The sequence below is a fragment of the Kogia breviceps genome, chromosome 16 (assembly GCF_026419965.1).
Source record: "Kogia breviceps isolate mKogBre1 chromosome 16, mKogBre1 haplotype 1, whole genome shotgun sequence".
Taxonomy (NCBI): domain Eukaryota; kingdom Metazoa; phylum Chordata; class Mammalia; order Artiodactyla; family Physeteridae; genus Kogia; species Kogia breviceps.
The window spans coordinates 19,792,819-19,812,396 of NC_081325.1; the positions used below are offsets into that span (position 1 = coordinate 19,792,819).

A 19,578-nucleotide genomic window follows, 5' to 3' on the forward strand; every position below is an offset into this window, starting at 1 on the left:
CAAAATATGAGGAAACCAAACTTACAAATATATAAAAAGAATTACAGACTATGACCAAGTGGGATTTTTAGGATAAGTACCACTTTATCCTAAAAATGCAATGTTGTTTAAAATCTTAAAATAATATAATACATTATATCAATAAGGAGAAAAGAACATATGATTATCTCAATAGATGCAGAAAAATCTTTTGACAAAATCCAAAATCATTTGACAAAACACTCAATACAACAGGAATAAAAGGGAACGTCCTCAATCTGACAAAGGCATCTACAAAAAGCCCACATCATAAGTAATGGTAAAAGACTGAATGTTCTTCCCCCTAAGATAAGGAAAAAGACAACAATGTATTGAACGTTCTAGCCAGGGCAATTAGGGAAGAAAAAGAAATAAAACGCATCCAGATTATAAAGGAAGAAGTAAAACTATCTCTATTTGCAGACAATATGATCTTGTATTCAGAAAATCCTAAGGAATACACTAAAAAACTATTTGAATTAAAATATGAATTCAGCAAGTTTGCAGTATACAAAATCAACATGCAAAAGTCAACTGTATTCCTATATACCAGCAATGAATAAACCAAAAACCGAAAATGAATTCCATTTATAACAGAATCAGTAAGAATAAAATACTTAGGAATAATATTTTAATCACAAGGCTTGTACTCTAAAAACTAAAAATACGGTTGAAAAATTAAAGAATATCTCAATAAATGGAAAGACATTTCATGTTCATGCATCTGAAGATATTATTGTTAAGATGGCAATACTCCCCAAATTAATCTAGAGATTCAGTATAATCCCTACTGAAATCTCAACTGTCTTTCTAAAAGAAACTGACAAATTGATCCTAAAATTCATATGAAGAGAGAATTCTGGGAAGATGGCAGAGTAGGAAGCACTAGAAATCCGTCTCCCCACCCAGACAACAGTTGCACTGGCAGAATCTGTCTGACGTAACTATTCTGGAACTCTGGAGTCTATTAAAGGCTTACAACTTCCAGGGGAAGGCAAAGAAGGTAAATGATAGTTAATTTCTGTCAATTTCAGCTCTGAACACAGAAACAGGTACCCATGGCCAACTGTCACCCACATGGCAGGCAACTATGCACATGTTCCTGGAACAGCCTGCACAGAATCTGCAGGAGCCAGGGTGGGCAGAAAGGACCCAGTCCTCCAGATTTCACAGATCTGTGCTCTGATCACTTATTGCTGCTCATCACGGAGGAGCAGGCAAAGAGGTGGGGGCTACTGTTGTTGCACCTCCCCCATTGTTGTAAGCACCTCTCCCTCTAGTTGAAGTGACTGCCAAGAGATTTAAAAAGTTGGCACCTTCCCCCTACTCTTCATTTTTTTCTCTTTTTCCTCTTTTGGGAGCCAGACATTGGACTAAGACATTCAAAAGCAACCAAATAAATGGAGGAAATTAGAAAGTCACAGTGCATACCCAAGAAAGGCACAGAGTCAGAAAAGGCCTGAGAAGACCTTAAGTTTATACTTCAGGCTGATCCCTGGCACAGACATAGCCTACAACAATCAAAACCAAACCAAACAAAAATTAAAACAAACAAACAAAAAAACAGCAAACTCTAGGGAAGTAGGGAGAATGTGATATCAGACTTACCACATTATTAGATTCAAATGTCCAGTTTTCAACAAAAAAATGACAATGCATACAAAGAACAAGAAAGTATGGCTCATTTAAAGGAAAAAAAAGTTGGCCAACAGAAAGTGTCCTTGGGCTTCCCTGGTGGCACAGTGGTTGAGAATCCGCCTGCTGATGCAAGGGACATGGGTTCGTGCCCCGGTCCAGGAAGATCCCACATGCCGTGGAGTGGCTGGGCCTGTGAGCCATGGCCACTGAGCCTGCACATCTGGAGCCTGTGCTCCACAACGGGAGAGGCCACAACAGTGAGAGGCCTGCGTACCACAAAAAAGAAAAAAAAAAAAAAAAAAGAAGAAAGTGTCCTTGAGAAAGATTTGATGGCACATTTACTAGATGAAAATTTTAAATCAAGTGTCTTAAAGATGCTCAAAGAACTAAAGGAAGATATGTCAAGAAAATGATGTACAAACAAAATGGAAATATCAATAGATAGAACCTAAAAAAGAAATCTCTAGAAATTCTGGAGCTGAAAAGTATAATAACCAAAATGAAAAATTCACTAGAGAGATTCAGAGAGATTTGAGAAAGCAGAAGAAAGAAACAACAAACTTGAAGATAGGACAATGTACTGAGTCTGAGAAACAGAAAGAAAAAATCTGAAGAAAAGGAAACAGAGACTAAAGGACCTGTGAGACACCATTAAGTAGAAAAACATATGCATTATGGGAGTTCCAGAAGAAGAGAGAGGAAAAAAGAACAGGAAAATATTTTTTAAAATAATGGCCAAAATTTCCAAAATGTGATGAAAGACATGAATACAAGCATCCAAGAAGCTTAAACTCCAAGTAGGATGAACTCAAAGAGACCCATTCCAAGACATATTATAAGTAAGTTGTCAGTCCCAAGGACAAAGGGAGAATTTTCAAAGCAGCAAGAAAGAAGCAAGCCATTATATATAAAGGATCTTCCATAAGATTATCTGCAGATTTCTCATCAGAAACTCTGAAGGCCAGAAGGCAGTGAGCTGATATATTCAAAGTGCCAAAAGAAAAAAACTGTCAGTCAAGATTGCTATAGGCAGCAAAACTGTCCTTCAAAAGTGAGGAAGAAATTAAGACATTCTTAGATAAACAGAAGTTGAGGAAGATAATTATCATTACCACTACACATATACTAAAAGGAGTCCTGCAGGTTGAAATTAAAGGGCTAAAGTTAGTAACTCAAAGCCATATGAAGAAATAAAGATCTCAGTAAAAGTATATACATGGGCAGGACTTCCCGGGTGGTGCAGTGGTTAAGAATCTGCTTGCCAATGCAGGGGACACAGGTTCAATCCCTGGTCCAGAAAGATCCCACATGCCTCGGAGCAACTATGCCCATGAGCCACATCTACTGAGCCTGCGCTCTAGAGCCCGCAAGCCACAACTACTGAAGCATGCATGCCTAGAGCCCATGCTCAGCAACAAGAGAAGCCACCGCAATGAGAAACCTGCGCACCGCAACGAAGAGTAGCCCCCGCTCGCCACAACTAGAGAAAGCCTGTGCACAGCAACAAAGACCCACTGCAGCCAAAGATAAATAAAATAAATAAATTTTTAAAAATGTCTATACATGGGCAATTGCAAACGATATTATTGTAATAATAATGTGTAACTCCACTTTTTGTTTTCTACATAATTTAAGAGACTGATACATTAAAAATTATTAGTTTATGTTTTTGGACTCTCAATATAAAAAGACATAATTTTGTGACATCAACAACTGAAAGGAGTATGGACAGGACTGTTGAACAAGCATAATTTTCTATGTATCGAAGTTAAGCTTGAATAAATTCAAATTGGAGTGTTAAAACTTTAGGATGTTAAATGTAATCTCCATGGTAACTACAAAGAAAACAATGAAAGAAAATACACAAAAGGAAATAAGAAAGGAATTTAAACATTTCAATAAAAAAGCCAGCTAAACACAAAAGAATTAGTGAAAACAGAAAATCAACAGAAAAACCAAGGAAAACAAAATCTGGTACTTTGAAAAGATCAATAAAATCAATAAGCCTATAGTCAGATTAACTACAAAAAGAGAGTGAAAGACACAAATTACTAATAACAGAAATGTATGTGACTGCTTTTCTCTAGCTGCCTTTTCTCTCTTTAACTTTTGCCATTTTAATTATGATACGTGTTGGTTTCATATTGTTTCGGACTCTCTGTGTTTCCTGCACCTGGATATCTGTTTAGTTGTCTAGGTTTGGGAAGTTTTCAGCCATAATTCCAACAATTACATTTTCTACCCTTTCTCTCTCTCTTCTCCTTCTGGGACCCCTATATTTTGAATTTTAGTGCATCTGATATTGTCCCAAAGGTTCCTTAAACTATTCTTCTCATTTTTTAAAATTTGTTTTTCTTTTTGTTGTTCTGACTGGGTGATTTCCGTTATTCTATCTTTCAAATCCCTTATGTGTTCTCCTGTATCACCTAACCTGCAGTTAATTCTCTCTAGTGTGTTTTTAATTTCAGTTATTGTGTTCTTCAGCTCTGTTTTTTTGTGTGTGTGTAGTTCCTTGTTAAAATTCTCACTGTGTTCATCTATTCTTTTCCCCAGTTCTGTTAGCATACTTATTACTATGGCTTTGAATTCTTTATCAGGTATTTACCTCTGTTTCATTAGAGTCTGTTTTTTTCCCCCCAGGGTTTTTTTCTTGCTGTTTCATTTGAAACATATTCCTCTGTCTTCTCATTTTGTTTAACTTTCTCTGTCACCACGAAATTAGGTGAAGCAGTTACCTCTCGCAGTCTTGAAGGCATGTCCTCATGTGGGAATGTCTCTATGCAGTCTGCATGTGTCCAGTTGCTTTGGTAGGAGCACTGCTGGATCTGAAGTGAGCACAGTCTGGATCTTCCCTCAGGGTGTGCTGGCAGCCAACACTTTGGTAGGAGGTAGGGCTGAAGTTGGAGTGGCTAGTCAGAGCTGGGGCTTCTCTGCTCAACGGCTGTCACCGCCCTGTGAGAGGTGGGGCGGGGCTCAAGGGGCTGGAACAGTAGTACTGAGGGAACTGGGTTTCGGCTACGTGGGTGGCAGTCTCTGTTTTGGTTTGGGGCTCATCCAGGGCTCAAGGGCATGGGGCTGCACTTCTGTGCTGCTTTCATTCTCCCCACCCTCTGGTGTGCATGCCTTCGTTAGAGGCTGGGTCAGGGCTTGAGGGGCTGGCGCCATGCTACTGACCTGGTTTTGCTCCCTTCTAGGTGTGAGCAGGGGCACACAATACTGCGATGGCAGTCTCCACCCTAGAGCTAGTTTCGCTCCCTCTCGAGTGTGTGCGAGGAAGCCTCACTTGAGTGACAACATTCTCCTCCCAGGATCTGGTTTCACTCCCTCCCAAGTGTACACACTGACACACATGCTGGCAATGGCTGCCTCCACACTCAGAGACAGGGGTTGGGTCCAAGCAGGCTTGGATCCCTCCAAGTGTGCGCACTCTCATCAGTAGCCTGCGCCTTAGTAGGGTGCAGCACCAGAGCAAGAGGCGCTGGAGCAGGAGCCCTGTGCAGACTGGGGAGTACACTGGGGCGGTCCTGAGAAGCCAGCCAGAGCCCCAGGAAGTTTTCAATCTGCTGCCTCTGTGCTGTGACTGGGAGGAAGCAAGTCTGTGCATGCTCTTCAAAAGCGGTGTCTCGGTTTCTTATATCTCTCCAGTAAGCCCCACTGATTTTCAATCCAGTTAAGGGGGTCATCTTCCCAGCATTGGACCCTTGGGCTAGGGTGCCTAATATGTGGCTCAAATCCCTTACTCCCCCAGGGATAATTCCCAAGCCTGTGACATCCCCTTCCTCTTGTGTCCCCCACAGCGGGTACAGGTCCCGACCAGATTGCTTCTCCTCCCTTCCTACCAGCCTTTGTGTGGCTCTTCCTTTACAGCCTTGGTTGTAGAAGAGTCATCTTGCTAGTCCCCGGGTCAATTTCACCAAACATCGCTCTATATGTAGTTCTGGTTTTGATGTGTTCAAGTGAGTGAAGGTGAGCCTGTGTCCTTTAACTCCATCTTAATCTCTCTCTCCTCCCTCCGTACTGTCTTTCACAGTGGCTACACCAATATACATTCTTACCAACAGTGTACTAGGGTTCCCTTTTCTCTACATTCTCACCCACACTTGTTATTTTTTGTCTTTTTGATAAAAGCCATTCTAACAGACGTGAGTGATATTTTATTGTGGCTTGATTTGCATTTTCCCAATGATTAGAGATGCTAAGCACCCTTTCATGTACCTGTAAGCCATCCATATGTCTTCTATGGAAATACGTCTATTCTGTTCCTCTGCCCAGTTCTTAACTGGATTGTTTGTTCTTTACGTATTTTGGATATTAACCCCTTATCAGATATATGATTTGCAAATATTTTCTCCCAATTGGTAGGTTGCCTTTTCATTTTACTGACACTTTCCTTTCCTGTACAGAAGCTTTTTATTTTGACGTAGTCCTATTTGTTTATTTTTGCTTTTGTTGCCTTTGCTTTTGGTGTCCAATTCAAAAAATCATCGCCAAGACTGATATCAAGGAGCTTACCACCTGTTTTCTTCTAGGAGTTTATGGTTTCTTATGTTCAAGTCTTTAATCCACTTCAAGTTCATTTTTGTCTATGGTGTGAGTTTCATTTTGTGCATGTGGCTGTCCAGTTTTCCTAGCACCCTTTATTGAAGACACTGTCTTACCCCTATTATATATTCTTGGCTCCTTCTGTCACAAATTAATTGACCATATATGTGTGTGGGATTATTTCTGGGCTCTCTATTCTTTTCTATTGATCTATGTGTCTGTTTGAATGCTAATCCCATTCTATTCTTATTAATGTAGCTTTGTAATATAATTTGAAGTCAGGAAGTATGATAGCAATGATACTTAGATACAATACCAACCAAAGGCATGATTCAGAAAAGAATTCATAAACCGGACTTTATTAAAATTAAATATTTCTGCTCTGTGAAAGGCACTGTCAAGAGAATGAGAAGTCAAGCCACAGAATGGGAGAAAATATTGGCAAAAGATATATCTGAAAAGGACTGTTACCCAAAATACATAAACTCCTCCTAAAACTCCTCCTAAAACAATAAGAAAATAAAACAACAGATTTAAAAATTGGCACAAGGTGTAGACACCGCTCCAAAGAAGGTGTACAGATGGCAAGTAAGCATATGAAAAGATGTTCAGCATTACATACCATTAGAGAACTGCAAAATAAAACAGTGAGAGAGAGCACACCTATTAGAATGGACAAAATTCAAAACACTGACAACACCAAATGCTGGGAAGAATGTGAAACAATAAGAACTTTCATTAATGATACAGCCACTCTGGATATAATCTGGACGTTTCTTACAAAAATAAACATACTCTTACCATAGTATCTTACCACAGGATCCAGCAATCACACTCCTTGGTGTTTACTTAGAGTGGAAAACTGATGTCCACACAAAAACCTATACACAAATGTTCATAGCAGCTTTATTCATAATAGCTAAAACCTATAAACAGCACATCCATCTTTCAATAAGTGAATGATTAAACAAACTGCAGTCCAGCCATACCATGGAATACTACAAAAAAAAAAAAAAACGAACAAACTATTTGCAATGGGCTGAATTGTGTTTCCCCCACAAAATTCCTATATTGAATCCCTAACCCCAAGTACCTGAGAATGTAACTGTATTTGGAGACAGGGTCTCAAAGAGGTACAGTAAATTAAAATGAGGACAGATGTGTGGGCCTTACTGAATCTGACTAGCATCCTTACATGAACAGGAAATCTGACACACAAAAAGGCGCCAGGGATATTGGCACAGGAAAACCATTCTAGAACATAGGAAGAAGGCAGCCATCTGCAAGCCAAGGAGGGAGGCCTCAGAAGAAACCAAACCTGCCCACATCTTATCTTGGATTTCCAGCCTCCAAAACTGTGAGAAAATACACTTCTGTTGTCTAAGCCACCCAGTCTGTAGTATTTTGTTACAGCAGCAGCCTTAGCAAACTAATATACTGACATATAACATCATTGTATCTCCAGGGAATTATGCTGAACGAAAAAAGACAATCCCGAAGGTTAAATACTATATGATCTCACATGCATTTCATTCTTTTTGTGTGTGTGTGTGTGGTACACGGACCTCTCACTGTTGTGGTCTCTCCCGTTGTGGAGCACAGGCTCAGTGGCCATGGCTCACGGGCCCAGCCACTCCGCGGCATGTGGGATCTTCCCGGACCAGGGCACGAACCTGTGTCCCCTGCATCAGCAGGATTCTCAACCACTGCGCCACCAGGGAAGCCCCCATTTCATTCTTGATGTTACAAAATACAGTTAACCCTTGAAGAACATGGCTATGAACTCTGTGCGTCCACTTACAGGCAGACTTTTTTTCAGTAGTAAATACTATACTACTATGTGACCTAAGGTTGGCTGAACCTTCAGATGTGAAACTGTGGAAACAGAGGAACCTTGTATACGAAGGAACTGCATATGCGGATTGTTGACTGCGTGGAGGGTTGGCACCCCTAACCCGCACACTGTTCAAGGGTCAACTGTATGTCATAATATCACTGAGTAAAGATCTTACTAAATGTCTATGTACAGTCAAACTGGGCTATTGGTACTGTCAAGATAATACTTGAAAAGATGATTATAATCATTGGTCACCTTTACAGAATGTTACAAAACAAACTCATCAACTTGAAAACTAGTCAATAAAAGCAAAGAATAAAGCACTTATCCTACCTTTCCTGAATGATCTGTACTTCAGAATAAGAATAATTGATGGAGGAAAGTTTCCATTTACAGAAGAATTACAACTAATAATTGAAAACGGAATGATAAAGTTATCAGTTCACCATTTAGCAACCCCTAATGGATCTAGTCAATGGTCATCAATAATAGCTTACATCAAAAAAAGAAAAAAAGAGAGAGAGATAACAAGACATTATGTGTCTACTAATAGTCATACACACAACATCTCTGAAGTATTTCTTCCGGAAAATATCAAACCAGGATCTGATCAGGCCTCTAGATCCATTTCTAGGAAACACAGAGAATTAGCAAATATGTTAAACAATGAAGGAGGTACAAGGAAAAGGGGGAGGGAAGGAAGACATGAAACCAACAGATTAAAAGAGATTTAAGACACAAGTCAACCAATCATACTGTATGGACCTTATTTAAATCCTCATTAGAACATACTGGAAAAAAAAAGAATTTATAAAACAATCGAGAATTTGAACACTGGATACTTGATATTAAGGAATTTTCATTAATTTTGTCAGGTGTGATGAACTGTGGTCATTTTTTTAAGAGTTCTTATTTTTTCCCCATATATAATAAAATATGTACAGATAAAACATCATATCTGGGATACTTTAAAATAATCTGGGGTCAGGGAGAAATAGAGTTTGGCTATGACTGATAACTGTTGAAGCTGGTTAAGAGGTATATGAGAATTCATACTATTTTCTCTATCTACTTTTATAAATATCTGCAATTCTCCATAATAAAATGTTGTAAAAAATTAATTTGAGGATTGGAAACAGAAGGAAAAGAAGCGGCAAATATCCTACAACTGTAATACAAATATAACGTTCACATACGTGTTCTGAAGTGCATTTGGCTCAGCAACAACTACATACAATCCTTGGCCACATACAAGGATATCCTTGGCCACATACAAGGATACCAGCACCATTGCCAAACAGAAAGGGTACATATATTACTAAGGACTAGAAAACTACAGGTAAAGAGAACTTTCACTACACATAACTTTAAAATAGATATTCTGCTTTCTAAGGTTAGTGAGAAACCCCTTCATATTTCTGCAGTATAGCTTAAATGGAATGCCTAGTATTACTTCAATTCCAAACTATTTTTTTCAATTATCTTTCTAAATATAATGACCTATAAAAATGCCTCTATCAAGGGCAATATATTTCAAAGCCCTTGAATATATACACACAAAAAACATATACAAACACATATACACACGCAAAGCCCTAAGAAACTGACATTCAGACATCATTTCTGCTTTACAGATGTGCAAACAGAGACCGGAGAATTAACCAATTTGCCTAAAATCATACAGCTACATTACAAAGTTTTTTGCTCTGAGGTCCAAGGTCTACTCTATTCTACCACACTGTCATTCAAGACACAGAAAGAAAACCAAAGTTCCAACAACTGATTCACCATAAGTCACAGTATGAAAAGCATTCCTGGCCAATTTCTTGATGGAAAGTTCCTTATTTTATTCATATGCTATAAGCGGCACGAACACAATCTAATCTTATGACAGCAATCACTGATTACATACTTACTAAACATTTACACACGGAGAAATTTCTAGACAAAATACCACAAACCTTTCCTTTAAAAGAATTAATACATGCTTTCATGTATGCATAAACAACTTTTTTTACTCTGAAGAACTTAAAAATGTGGATTTTAGCAAAAATACTGCATCAGAATCACTATACATCCATTTTAAACTTCAACCATTTTAACTGATTCTTAAATTGTCCTAAAAAATATTAATGTAAGATTTTCTGCAGTAGTTCTTAAGTCAAATAATTCCTCTTGCATGACCTAATATAGGCACTCATTTACACTAATAAGTGCTTTATATGCATGAATTTATTTAATCCACAAAATAACTCCAAGTTCCAAAAATCATTGTTAGTTCCCTTTACAAATAAAAAAAATTGAGGCTTGGAGATTTTAGGTAACTTTTCGAGATCACAGAGCCAGTAAATGGTAGATCTGAGACTTGAGTCAGTCCAGTCTGATGACAAATCCTTGCTTTTAGCCCATCCTCTATTCTAATAAACATTATCTATTTTCAGTTGCCAAAAAGTGCTCTCAGTTACCACATTCCTCTGTTTCAAAGAAGATAGCCAATCACAACTAGAATGGCTGCATAGGAAACAGGTTCGTTTTGTCATTCATTCGCTTCTCAGCACACACTGGCTCATATTCTCCCTTAGAAATTACTGTATAAATGAAGGTTAAATTATCAGGTCAACCCTCAAAAACTTTACTATCACTTAAAATAGTATTTCTTTGTAAAAGTCTGGTGAATTATAACAGGACAATACAATATCATCCAGTCGTACCCAACAAAAAGGTACCCCAAATCCCAAAGGCAATATATATATATATATTTTTTTTTTTCAAGTCTGAAGCCCAAAACTATTAACTGCTACAGTTCAGTTAAAAAAAAAAGTTTTCTGTGAACCAGCCTGGAAATCTAACTACCATATTGTACTTGCAAAGAGATTTGGAACACAACCAGCTTAAAAGTTGGAAACTATCTATGCTCACCAAACTCTCTACAATCAACTACCTCTTCTCAACTTTCTGAAAACGAAAAGCCTAGTATTTATGGAAGAGAGAGAAGTGAAGTACTCTTTAACAGCATGCACAGAAACAGCTTTGTACATGAAGTACCCAAATCAGTGGAAATATACATTAGGTGCTTTGGGATGATACCAATAATAGCATTCATCCAAGATACTTCAAGTATTCCTTTTTAGCATGGAGTTCTACAATATGTTCAGATCTTTGGAACTGTGAAATTTGTTTTCTCCTTTTTTTAATTACCAGATGCTATGGACTGAATGCTTGTGTCCCCCCAAAATTCATACGCTGAAAACCCAATGTGATGTTATTAGGGGATGAGGCGTTCAGGAGTGATTAGGTCAGGAGGGCAGAGCCCTCATGAATGGAATTGGTGCCCTTATAAAAGAAGCCAGTAAAAGCTCCCACCCACTCTGCCAAGTGAGGCCAGAGACAACGCACCATCTATGAACAGTAAGTGGGCCCTCACCAGACACAGAATCTGCCAGCACCATGATCTTGAACTTCCCAGCCTCCAGAACTGTGAGAAATAAATTTCTATTGTTTATAAGCTACCCAGTTTATGGTATTTGTTATAATAGTCCAAATAGACTAAGACATCAGAGATTTTTTTAATGGTTTTAAAGTTATTTTTATGGGATGTACATAAGCATATTTTGTTGCATTGATCTGATCAGTAAAAAAAGACATACATGGGCTTCCCTGGTGGCGCAGTGGTTGAGAATCCACCTGCCAATGCAGGGGACACGGGTTCGAGCCCTGGTCTGGGAAGATCCCACATGCCGCGGAGCAACTGGGCCCGTGAGCCACAACTACCGAGCCTGTGCATCTGGAGCCTGTGCCTCGCAACAAGAGAGGCCGCGACAATGAGAGGCCTGCACATGCGATGAAGAGTGGCCCCCGCTTGCCGCAACTAGAGAAATCCCTCGCACAGAAACGAAGACCCAACACAGCCAAAAATAAATAAATAAATAAATAAATAAATATAAATTAAAAAAAAAAAAGACATACATGTACTCTACTACAATGCTGATGAGAAAGTAAACTCAATAAAAGTGTCTGGAGTGCAATTTAGCAATAATTACCAAGAGTTTTATACATGTTCATGGCTTTTGACTCAGTAATTCAACTTGTAAGAATGTATTCTAATAATCAGAGATTGATTCATGAATTTATTTAACAAGTTATCAAAGACTTACTTTCTGCCAGGCATCACTCTTACGAATAAGGATGTTTAATCACATTATTTTACAGCTCCAAAGTTGGGGAAAAAAATGTCATATAACAGTAAGAGTTAACAAATTAAAATACATATAATAATAAAATATTACACTACCACTGGAAACTACGTTATCAAATATCAAACAATATTTAATAACATACGAAAATGCTCATATGTTAAGAAAAAAAATTTTTAAACAATATACAAACCTATATGTAACTACATGTAACTACATATAACTACATGTATGGGATCATACATGTAGTTATATACAGTATGCTTTAGATCTTATTAGTCAGGGTCCTTGGTTAAGTTACTTAACCTCACTCTACTTCAGTGTCTTCATCTATAAAATGAAGGTTTTACATTTTACGTGTAAAATATTCTATATTTCACATCTTAATGGACTGTCAAATGGGTTCTCTGAAAAGTGTTTGTAATATTCCCCAGCACATATAAAGCATCAATAATTATTTGCTGGTGGTATACACATACAGATGCAAAGAAAAAAATGTAAGAAATATTTCAAAATATTATCAAAGACCCTGAATTCTAACATACCTAATTCTAAGGCAATGAGAAAATTTGAACACTATGTATTATGAGATATTAAAAATTATTTTATAAGATATAAAAAATTATTTAAAATTATTTAATGAGGTGTAAAATCATTTTATGAGGCATTTTTTATTTTTAAAAAAGTCTTTATAGCAGAGTGAAGTATTTATGAGTAAAATATGATACCTAAAATTTGCTTTAAAATACTTTGGTGGGGGGCCTACATGGAGAGTTTTGGCTTTTTAAAAATTTTTAATGTTATCCAAAGTAAATTGCCTCTGGGTAATAGAATTGTTACTAGCTTTGCTTTATATTTTCCGTTTTCTAAATTTTCTACAGTGATTAAAAATTATTTTTAAAATTAGAAAAATGTTTTCAAAAAATTTTAAGACAATCCTTACCAAGACTCCATCCACAGATGAAACTTTCTCCCAAGTTAACCAAGCTCTTTCTCTGACATGATCTGGTATCTTTAATTTCTGACATAATGCAGTAAAATCAGGTTCTTCAGTTTCTTCAAACTCAAGCCTACCAAATGAAAATATACATATAATAGGCACATACTTATAATCAAATTAATTAAATATTTCTTTCAATATTTTGCATATAATAGCACTATCCTGAAAGACAGCATCACTAAATACTTAAGGATCTTATTTATCTTTGAAAAACATTACACTTAGAACTTAAACATATGCTTATCTTCTTCGGTCTTTCCAAAACAAGAATACCACATAGTGAAAAATGTTTGCTGTTCTGGTGAATCACATACTTTGGAGCAGCAAAATAGCCTTGTGAAGGAAAGTAAGTATAATAGCTAAAACTGTTTGGGAAAGCTGGGATGATACTAGCCAAGAGGAAAGCCTTAGATAATATTACAAAATCAATTCAATATCAGTAACTCTGCTAAAATACAATCAATGTTTCATTTAATCCACCTACTAGTATTTCTTACATGATGATCAAATTCAGCCTTTTCTTCTTGATCTTTCTTAACCAAGACAGGCAGTCAAAAAATTCTTCTTGCCTAATTCTTGTTCATTCACTTAATGTCTATTTGTCATCTAATAATAATAGTAGTAGTATGAGGCATAGCTTACGGTTTTTTAGTATTTGCTATGGCCCCATACAAAGTACCCTGGATGAAGGTAGACTGAACCCCACATCAGCCCTGTTAGGTAAGTACTTTTATTATCCTTGTTTTACAGATAAGTACCAAATCAGAGAAGTTAAAGTACTCACCTGAGATCACAGCCAGTAAATGGGAAACCCTGATATAAACCCAATAACCTAACTCTATAGTCCATGCCCCTGACCACTATTCCAGACTGCCAACCCTACTTCGAAACAAAATTACCTTTTGGTTATCTGAAGAATGAAGATGGTGTGCTGTTCCTAGTGATGGTTTCCCTTACAACTGTATCACTTAAGCCAGAGATAATACAATAGAAGGAAGATCTCAACTCTCAAAGTAGACATGGGCTCTGTCACTGGAAATGCAGTTGGACTGGGCCCTGAATCCATCCCAAGTAAGTTTCTTGGCTTCAGACTTCCAGGCAGTGGTTCTATCCTTGTTAAGTAGTTAACCTGTAGCGTCTGATAGCCCATGCTAAGGAAACATTTTATGGATAAGGATAATCAAGAACAGACTGCATGGTTTTGACTTACAGGAGAATTTTTGATAGTTCCATCATTTAAAGGTATATAAAATACAGTTTTGCAAAATAAAAGAAACAAAGTCTCTTTTCCCAGGTGATGGCCAGAACTTCAATATTTCTGGTTACCCTACAATAATCAAGAATGCTTCCAAGCTCTGTGGATAACATGGGGTTCTTTACAGTAGACTTCACTGCACTTTACAAAGGGAAACTGCAAAGTACTGGTGGATATATCAGTTTCATGAGAAACGAATGTCTTCTCCCAGAACATCTCTGGTCTTTTTTTTTTTTTAAACTAGTGAGAATGATTTTTAATTAATACATAAGACAGTCTAAATATATGAATTTCGAATCGCTTTTCACAAGCCATTTCCAAAGCCGATTCCAATCTTTAACAATTTGTCCCGAATTCTGTTAGTGTCTGGGAAGATAAGAGAAATAGGACTTGCTGATCGACTAGAACTGCAGGAGGGAGTACTGAGGGACAGGAAGGAGTCCCATTCCCTTGAAACTGATGTGTAGTCTCAAAGTAGGGCTAGTGCTGACAATAATAATGACAACTATATTCGTTCAATCTTAGGTTCTAACCATAAAGCATCACAATCAAGAAAAATAAGCTGCTGCAATATATATCTCCTTGTCATATTCTACTGCATTATCATCGACTTGCTTAAATTTAGAATCCACTTAGGAGAAAAAAAAATTCCATGTGAGCACAAAAACACCAATTTTGTACTCAAACAAACAAAACAAAAAAGGAGGACACCAGGATCCTCGCTGGCTCAAAGCCAAAACGCAAAATGGAAGAAATAATGAGGCACGCTGAAGCAGACTAACATGAAAGAAGAGTTTTATGCAACGAGAAAAAAGAAAAAGTTTAGAAACTTTCAAGCTCTTGGGCTAAATATCTCACAATATTTTTGCCCATGCACCAGTTCCTCTAAAGAGTTATGTTCCACCAGTCACTACCGATGGCTGTGAATCCTCACATACTGAAAGCACTCTTCTAAGGGAACGCCATAAAGCACCTCAGCCGAGTTTCCTGGGGGCAACTGACACCCAGGACGCTGCGCTTCACGTCCGATGGCATCTCTGCAGCAGCGTCCAAGGCTTTTCTGGTTGGCCTCTCCCAGGACTGGGCTTCAGATGCAGCTGCACGCCCAGAGGAAAATACTTTTCAACTGCTGCATCGCAGGAGACCAAAACAGAAAGTCAAATGACCACCGGAGGACTACAAACCTCAACAGGAGAAAAACCTCTCCACCAGGCACCAGTTAGTTGTTTTTTTTTTTTTTTTCCGTTTTGCATTTGATGGGGTCTCGAAATCACCCGCCGCCTGTGAGACTACAGTCTTGCGGAGGAAAGGCGGCACCTGTCACTTCGCTCAGCGACCCGAGCCCCACCCGCCCGACACCTGTCAAGCTGGAGCCGAGACCCCTCCCGGCCGCCCTCCCCTCGCTCCCGAACCCAGACTCCTGTCAGCCTCCTCCGGGCGCTCCGCGGCGGTGGGGCACCGGGAGGGTCCCTACTCCCGCCGGGAACCGGCCCCCGGCGGAGACGCGCCCCCGCCTAGACGCCGCGGCGCCCGCCGACGCACCCTCGGGGCGCCCTTCCTGCGCGCCGCCCGTGGCGGCGGCTCGGCTCGCTCACCTGGCTAGAGGCAGGTCCTCGGGGCCGCTGTCCTGCTCCGGGTCCTCCTCAGGAGGGGGCGGCGGGGGCGGCGGCGGGGGCTCCGCGGCGGCGGCGGCGGCGGCGGCGGCGGCGGCAGCGGCTGCTGCTCTACGGGGGGTTTTAGGCGGCATGACGCCCTCGCAGGGCAGGCGCCGGCAGACGCTGGAGGAGGGCCGGGGAGGGAGGACGCGTGCACGTCGGGCACGCCCCGTCCTCTGCCGACTCCCGTTACAAAAATAATTTGAACGTCCCCTGAGAAAAACCGGACGAGCCCTCCCCCGCCCGGCAACCGAGCGCCGGGTCCAACCGCGGGAAAACGTCACTTCCGCCAGCGGCGTCACGTCCGCGAGGCTCCCGGGCCCGCCGGCTTCGGGAGGGCACCGGGGTGCCGGGCGATGCGCGGGGCGGGGGCGCGGTCGGGAGGGGAGCCTCGGCCTGGGCCCGGGCGCACGTCCAGAGGCAGCCGTAGCCGCCTGAACGTGTCTCTTCCCGAAACTCGCCCCTCCAGGAGTGGGTTCCGGTAACGGGGCGCTACCCAGCCTGGTGGGCGAGCGCAGGCCCCATCACTATCTGCGGGTGGATCCGGAGCTACGGCGGAGGCCCCGCCGGGAGTATCTGGCGAGCGCACCCGGGGCGGGCACGCCTCTCTGCTCCGTGGGCGGCGCCCTCCCTCTAGCCAGCAGTCCTACCGCCCAATCCGTTAAGCGAAGTCGTCCGAAACAAAAACAAAAACTTCTGGGACACCTCTTAGGAGCTGAATTTTGCCAACCCTTAGGAGAGACCAAGTATGGAATAGTGACTGGCCTTTTAGAGTTCTTTGGGGGAAGGAGGTGGGTAAAAAACTAATGATAAGGTGCTAAATGATTTAACAGGGGTGTAAAATCAGGAAGCACCCTCGAAATGTGTAAGGGACAGCTTCAGAGGAGCAGTGGCATTTGAATAGAAGTTTGCCCGACGGACCTAACATTTAAGGAGGATTTTGTGTACAAGGGATTGTTCTGGCCACTTTACATAATTGTCCTACTTAATACTCAGAAACAACCCTTTAAAATGAGTCGTATTCCTATTACACTTTCCAGCTGGGAAAACAGGCTCGGAGGAGTTAATTTGCCCAATATTACAGAGTTGATGGGTGATGTTAGGTGAGCCGAAGCGGGTTGTTAAAGAATTGACCGAAATATTAACAGGGGAAGAAAAGTTAGTTTTTATTCTCTTTCCTAGGGAGGAAAGGGGCCAAACGCATAGAGTGGCGTTGGCCCTGAAGGGTGGGCGTTTGAGTCTTTTACTGAGCCTTAAAGGGCAAGATGCAAAAAAGAGGGGATGGGTTGATATCTATTCTGGTCCACAGTTGTCACCAGGCTGGCTGTGCTTCTATAGGATGTGTTTTTTCTGAGAATAGACTTGTTGTCTTCAGTAATTTTCCAGTCCTTGGGTGTCTGAAAGAGACTTGATAGTGGCCCTTGACAGGCGTTACTTTATTTTCAACAACGTTAGATGGGTTTACAGGTGATAGAGGATTTGAACCCAGATATATTTGACTCCACTTATCCATTACATCATGTTAAAGAAAACACCAAGAGAGGGAAAAAGCATGTGCAAAGGCACTAAGACATCAGAGAAGAGTTTGCTGGAACTACCACCATCAAGCATTGGCTTAGAAACTGTCTCTTGTCTCTTGGTACTTACTTATAATAATAGATTGCCTAGTTTGAGTATGTTTTTCTCTCATTGGCAGATGCTGTGGGTTGCCGGTTCAGAGCCTCCCAACTGAGATGCTGTGAATAAAATACAGCTGTGCTCTGGTGTGAACACCCCTCCCCCCATCCTTGGACCAGCTGAGCAAGGCTGAGGCAGCATCCTCAGGCAAGTCATAGCTCTTGGGTTTATCCCTGTGTGTCGTACAATGGATTATCACTTTCTGTGTATGCCATGGTATATGCCAGAATGTGCAAAAGGGGTGGCAGTCATTGGCCTGCTCAACAGCTGGTTCTGCCTAAGTTCAGAAACCCTCTCTTGAGGACTAAAAGTTTATCTGATGGTAGGGTCCATGCCCAGGCCCGGCTACAGAGAGCACATACCATCACAGTGGTAATTCCACTCACCTTGCCCAGGATTAGGGTAATGAGGAGCACAGGATCCAGTTTTGGTCTTTGCAAGATCAAAGAGAGTCTGCTGGGAGCCTGCTGAAAAGAGATACAAGGATGACATAGTTCTTTTACCCTTTAACTATTTGGAGGATGTGACACTTGCAGTTGCTGAAGCCACTGAGAGCTGACCTGAGGATGAGGCAGAAATACTAAGGATGGCCCAGTAGGAAAATCAGAAAATCTGGGTCCTTGGTGACATAACTGAGCCTCTGATTTGACCAACCCTGGAGCTGACCTTAACAGAGCTGGGGTTTTCAGTTTCTACCAGAAAGCATCATAACTGATAATATTGCTCCAGTGAACCCCTTCAGGATAGACACCAATCATTGAGGTTGCCCTTAGTACCTAGCACAGTGTTGGGCACACAGTAGTAAATGCTTGTTTGCTAAAACTGGGGAGGGAAGGAAAGCAGAGGAAAGTTCTAGGAACTGAAGTAAACTCTCTTCATATATAGATATGACTTGCGTTATTAAACCCAACTTATCAACACCTGGGTTTACTATTATTATGATAGCTCAAGAGAGATTTCTCAATTTACAAAAGGATGTGTATCTTTACCATGGATTACTTTAACTAGGTTCCCTACTATACAGTCCTCATACCAAACGCAGAAGGAACTGAGTCAATCAACATCCTTATAGTCCCCCACAGCTTTCTGTTGCACCACCAAAGAAGTGTTAGAAATTCTGCAGATTCTTCAAAGAAGTTTCCTGTGATCTTCCTCTACCTGCATAGTACTTGTAAGATTACTGTAAGACAGAAAAAAAAAGTCTTTCTTAGATTTTCTACCTGGAGATAGAATTCTCTTCATTTTGAGGCCCCTTCAATGATATCAGAAATTTTTTTTTAGTCTCCCCTAGTCTAAGAAGTCTTCCTTCGACTTGTTTTGTAAGCTACCACACTGCTGTTTCTTTCCCATCTGGCTCCTTGAAAGGGTAGTCCCCGTTTGTGCTCTCATCTCCCAGCTCCTCAGCTTACTAGTGCTGCCTCTTTGCCACCACCAGCACTCCACTGAAACCACTCTTTCAAAGGCCACCAGTGTCCTAATTGTCAACTCATGGCTTCTTTTTGGTCCTCGACCTACTTGACCTTTCTTGCAGTTAACACAGTTAACCACTTCCTCTTTCTTAAAACTTCCCTAGTCTTCCACAAATCCATGATCTCCTTGTTCACCTCCTCTCTTCTGTTACTTCATAAGCTCCTCCACTAGTTCTCCCAGCAGTGCTATTCAAAGTGTGGTCCTTGGACCAGTGCTAGTCTGTAAACTGCTCGTGTTTAGTCCACAAGGAGATAAGTACAGAGGTTAAGAGTAAATGCTTAGCAGCATTTATA

General features: G+C 40.5%; 1 protein-coding gene across 7 annotated transcripts in view; it reads right to left on the reverse strand.

Moving 5' to 3' along the window:
* Nucleotides 1-16,415, reverse strand: part of RB1 (RB transcriptional corepressor 1) — a 132,291-nt gene extending 115,876 nt beyond the window's left edge. For 6 of the 7 annotated variants that reach the window (XR_010837248.1, XM_067016695.1, XM_059042262.2 and 3 more), the window contains exons 1-2: nt 16,079-16,327; nt 13,172-13,298 (exon numbers count right to left, since the gene is read on the reverse strand). Coding sequence is in view for 6 of the 7 variants with exons in the window: in XM_067016695.1 (XP_066872796.1) it covers nt 13,172-13,298; nt 16,079-16,230 (279 nt within the window). In the remaining variant the exon portion in view is untranslated. Of the gene's footprint in view, nt 1-13,171; nt 13,299-16,078 lie in introns of all 7 variants that reach the window. The other variant, XM_067016698.1, reaches the window with a different exon arrangement.
* Between the last annotated feature and the right edge of the window lie 3,163 nt (nt 16,416-19,578).